This window comes from Pteropus vampyrus, unplaced genomic scaffold, assembly GCF_000151845.1.
Source record: "Pteropus vampyrus isolate Shadow unplaced genomic scaffold, Pvam_2.0 Scaffold18, whole genome shotgun sequence".
NCBI classification, from domain to species: Eukaryota; Metazoa; Chordata; class Mammalia; order Chiroptera; family Pteropodidae; genus Pteropus; species Pteropus vampyrus.
The window spans coordinates 2200388-2204835 of record NW_011888799.1 but is presented as its reverse complement, the minus strand read 5'-3'; the positions used below and the strand labels follow the sequence as shown (position 1 = coordinate 2204835).

At 37.9% G+C, this 4448-nt stretch overlaps 1 protein-coding gene across 1 annotated transcript in view; it reads right to left on the bottom strand.

Moving 5' to 3' along the window:
• DNAH8 (dynein axonemal heavy chain 8) overlaps positions 1 to 4448 on the bottom strand; it is a 339355-nt gene that overhangs the window by 329778 nt on the left and 5129 nt on the right. The window contains exons 2-3 of the mRNA XM_011354823.2: positions 969 to 1462; positions 729 to 863 (exon numbers count right to left, since the gene is read on the bottom strand). Coding sequence (XP_011353125.2) covers positions 729 to 863; positions 969 to 1418 — 585 coding nt within the window. The 5' untranslated portion in view covers positions 1419 to 1462. The remainder of the gene's footprint in view (positions 1 to 728; positions 864 to 968; positions 1463 to 4448) is intronic.

Below are 4448 nucleotides of genomic sequence, written 5' to 3'. Positions count from 1 at the left end.
GCTCACTGCCAGCATGCATCTTTTCACTGGACTTGCTGGGGCTCCAGCCCAGCCCACTCCGGCAGTTGATAAAAAGCTCAAGCAGCTTTTGCTTAGTAGTTAACTTATTAGTAGCAATTCTATCAAAAATCAATTGAGAACCAGAGCTACCAGGAAGGAAGCTATAATACTGCTTCTGTCACAGCTTATCATCCAGTACCATAATTATGGTGGCCGTATAAATTCATCATCCAAAACTGGGGCCTTTTTTGGAGTGAAAGGAGGTACTGTTGATAATTATGTCAGGAAAGTAGGCATACTCCAGGGCTGTCCCTGACAAGCCGAAATATATGGTAACCGCCTTGTCGTTTTCTACTATAACTCATGCAATAGTCGCTGTTCCCTAGCCCATATTTATGAGGTTTGTTTTTCTAACCAAATAATCTGCATATGCAGTTCATATAACCTATTCTTTTACTCTACCTATGCTTGACTATCCCTCTAAAGCCATTTTTAGTTAGAGTTTTAGCCAAATTCTAGTTGTTAACTCTTCTCTTTCCTTCCTCCTCATCAGAAGGCCGAACTAAAACATCATTCGACCGGCTTTATTTATATAAAATAAAGCTTCTCTAGTCGGTAAAAGTCTACCTTCTCTTTCTTAATGTTTTGTTGTTTATGACAATGACTCCAGTTTCTTAAATCAATTACTTCTCAAAGAGCAATTAAAAAATAATAAAACTTAAACTTACAGATGGGCAATCCAAAATTAATTCTTCAATCGCTGCTAAGTCCAGGCCAAGCTTTTCCGATAGAATTTCAAATATATATTTGTATGTAGGGTCAATTTTCATTTTTCGGTTTTCCCTTGCATCTCTAAATCTTGCCTAAAGAATAAAACCACATGTAAACATTTTAAGTATGAAGAAAAACTACCAAAATATTTCATTTGAAATAAAAGTGACATGTTTGGAAAATCTTATAAGCAAAACCTGTTTCTCTTTTAATGTTTCCTGTAGATTTGGAATGCCACTCATACTTCGGCGATATTTGGATGATCTGAGGGATCCCTGAGAAAGTATTTCAGAAAGCACTGATTGAACCATTCTGGGCGCAGGCCTAGATCGAATTCTGTGTGAATCCGGCTCGTCGTCGTCTGGAAGAACTATATTTCCATCAGAAGGAATGAGATTCAGAATATCACTTGCAGAAGGAGAACGACTTTTTTCAAAAGGAGGGATCCCATCTTCTCCAGAGACTGCCTCTCCTGCAGAGGTTGCCCCGGCCTCTTCCTGCGCGGCCTCTTCGCCAGGAGGAGGGGGCGGGGCCTGGTCTCCGGGTTCGGGAGGCGCTGGAACTTCTGAAGCAGGCGGTGCTGCCTCTTCCTGCGCCGGAGAAGCTGCTTCTTCCGGAGGAGGTGGGTCACCTTGAGTTTCGCTCATGTTAACCGCTCTTTCCTCCTGCGGAGCACCTTAAACTTTGAAACCTAGAATATAAAATGTCTTATTTTAAAATTGTACAATAAATTGAGTGTTATGTGTTCATTTATTCCGACCCTTGAAGCCAGACAGGTAGGAAAATTATGTTTCTCCCTTGCTATGTTATCTAAAGGAGCTAAGTATATAGAACTAGAAAGATGATTTTTTTAAAGGGGACAGAGCGTGCGCGCGCACGCATACACACACACACACTTCCCTAGGGTGTTTTTCAAACTACAAGTGCTCCTCCTGATTATAATATGACAATAGGGGCTGCTGCTCCACACTGTAACAGATGGGAGGGCACCTGTCCTCAGGTTTGTAAGGACTGGAAAAAGATTGAGATCTACAGTATCAGAGGACCGACTGGTGATTACCGCAGAGACACTGACTTGTCCAAGAAACCAAGCAAAGAACCACACGGACTGAAATGTTCTGTTCTTTGAGGAAAGCTGTGATACTATTCGGTCATCTTATCTTTATGAGCATAACCGAGAACTCAGCAAAAGCATCAAACATCCTCTTAGCAGCCAAAATGAATATCCCAAGTCCAAACATAAAATTCATGCTAAATGGTGATTGTGACTACATAGTAAAGCAATGGTATCTTGTAAAGTATAAATCTAACTTAACCAATCAGGCAAATTCTAATTATAAAAGAGTTTGGAAATTGTCATGAGCACATAAACAGGAAAATTAGGGAACACCAGTGGAATGGGGGAAATGTCAGTTACAAAAAAAAAAATATTGTAGAACAATTACAAAACCTCCATCAAAATAAACAAGTTTTCAGAATATGGCTAAGATCCAGAAACCAGAATAATAGTAAATACTTGAAGAACAAAACAATAAATTTCAAAGCAGATACTTCAAAAGAAGACAAGAGGCTTTCTAGTGAGAAATTCTGAGAACACTGGTGCAGATTGGCCTAGGTACCTCTTAGGAAAGGACACCGGCAGCCCTTTCTTTATAAGACACAGAACCAGCCTGTAACCTGCACTCCACAGCTGTCTTCTCCAGGCTTTGCAAGGAACCTATAAACGGCTAAATTGTTTTCTCTGATATCCTAAATTGACATGCACAAGAACAGAAATACCCAAAGCAACCTATCTCTCAGCTCCCAGATAACCAAGAAGTACAAACAAGAATTATTGTTCCCAGACTGTCTACAGGCATTTTTTTCTCATCTCCCTCTCCTTTCTTTTATAAATCCTAATATTTGTCTCTGTTCCTTGGCCGCAACCTACTGTCTGTCTTCTTCACATGTGAGTAAATTTGCTTATAAAGTAACTAATTAAATGTCTGAGTTATTACTGGACATAACGACAATCTACAATACCCAGGAGTTGTGTGTGCATTTCATTCTTACACTTGAAATTGGCCTAAAGGATTTGGTCATGTTATCTATAATAACTCATGAACAGTATAATGAGATATATTAATGAAGTCATATCAATACTGCCTGTCACCCGCTCAAATTTATGCTTTTGAATTCTACAAAACAATTTGCTTTACTCAGTAAGAAAATTGTGACTCCTTGCAAAGGATATTAGTAGTCATTGTTGTCTGGTTTCTGAAACCGAAGCAAAATTTACTTGAATTTCAATATAATGGTATAACGCAGGTAATGATTGAGCACAATAGAACTGAAGAGCTTTTCTGTAGGTAACCAGTGCCTTAAAAATTCCAGATGGTTGAAATTCATGGCACATAATTTCGGAACAAGAAAAAAATATCTTAGAATTCATAAGTTCAACTCTTCCTTTTTGCTGATAATGAAACTAAGATCCAGAAAAGTTACAGGCCTTACCCAGGTAAATAGCCATGAATGATCTTTCTAAACTTTGCATCATATCACTGCCCTACTTAAAGTCCTCTGGATGCCAGATACAAACTCTTGTAGATTCCTGGGCTTTCCTGACTCAGTTCACATCTCTCTCCAGTTTCTTTCATTGCCTTGGCATTCTGTGCTGCCTGCAGTCACAGCAGCTCTAGCAGCTCCTGAAACAAGCTGTTTTCTCACCTTTAGGCATTGGCAAGGAGTCTCCACCTACTGAGAAAGGCAAACATACCAACAAACACTTAGAGTTTCATCAGAGCCAACCAAAGTGTGCACAAGAATCTGTAGTATCAGAGGAGAAAGTTTGAGAGGGAAATCTCTAAGGAGGAGCTGTCATTTAAGATAAGTCTTTGTAGGATACTTATGAATTCTGTGGAGGAGATTCGAGAAGTAACATTAATTGCCAACAACTAAATGCCAGGTTCTGTGCTTGGTGAGATACATAACTGTGTTTAGTATGTATAGTCACACACAATATATTTAATATTCAACATATATATTCAATATACTATATATATATTTGAGCATTTTTTCTGCTAATAAGCCTAATTTATTTCAGTCTTTCAACATTTATGTTCTGCAAAGATGATAGGTTTCATTTCTTTTAAAATAACCAGAATTGTTGTTTGGAAACTCACCCTTACCAATTTCAAAACTTACTACAGGTTACAATAATGTGGTACAATAAGACAATGTGGTACTGGCATAAGGATAGACATACGGACGAATGAAACAGATCTGAGAGGCTTGAAATAAATTTCTACTCATATATTTATGGTCAATTGATTTTTCACAAGGGTGCCAAGATAGTAGAATTGGGAAATAATAGTCTTTTTCAACAAATGGTACTGGGACAACTGGGAAAACATGTGGATACACATGTAAAAGAATAAGTTTAGATCTCTGTTTCACACCATATACAAAAATTAACTCAATATGCATCAAAAATCTAAATGTAAGGGTGATTAACCATAAAACTTTTAGAAGGAAACATGTAAAAATCTCTGTGACCTTGGATTGGGCAGAGTTGTCCAAATCTTGGATTAGCGAATATCTTTTAGTATGACACCAAAAGCCACAAGCAATCAGAGAAAAAATAAACTTCATCAAAATTAAAAACTTTTATGCATCAAAGACACTATCAAGAAAGTGAA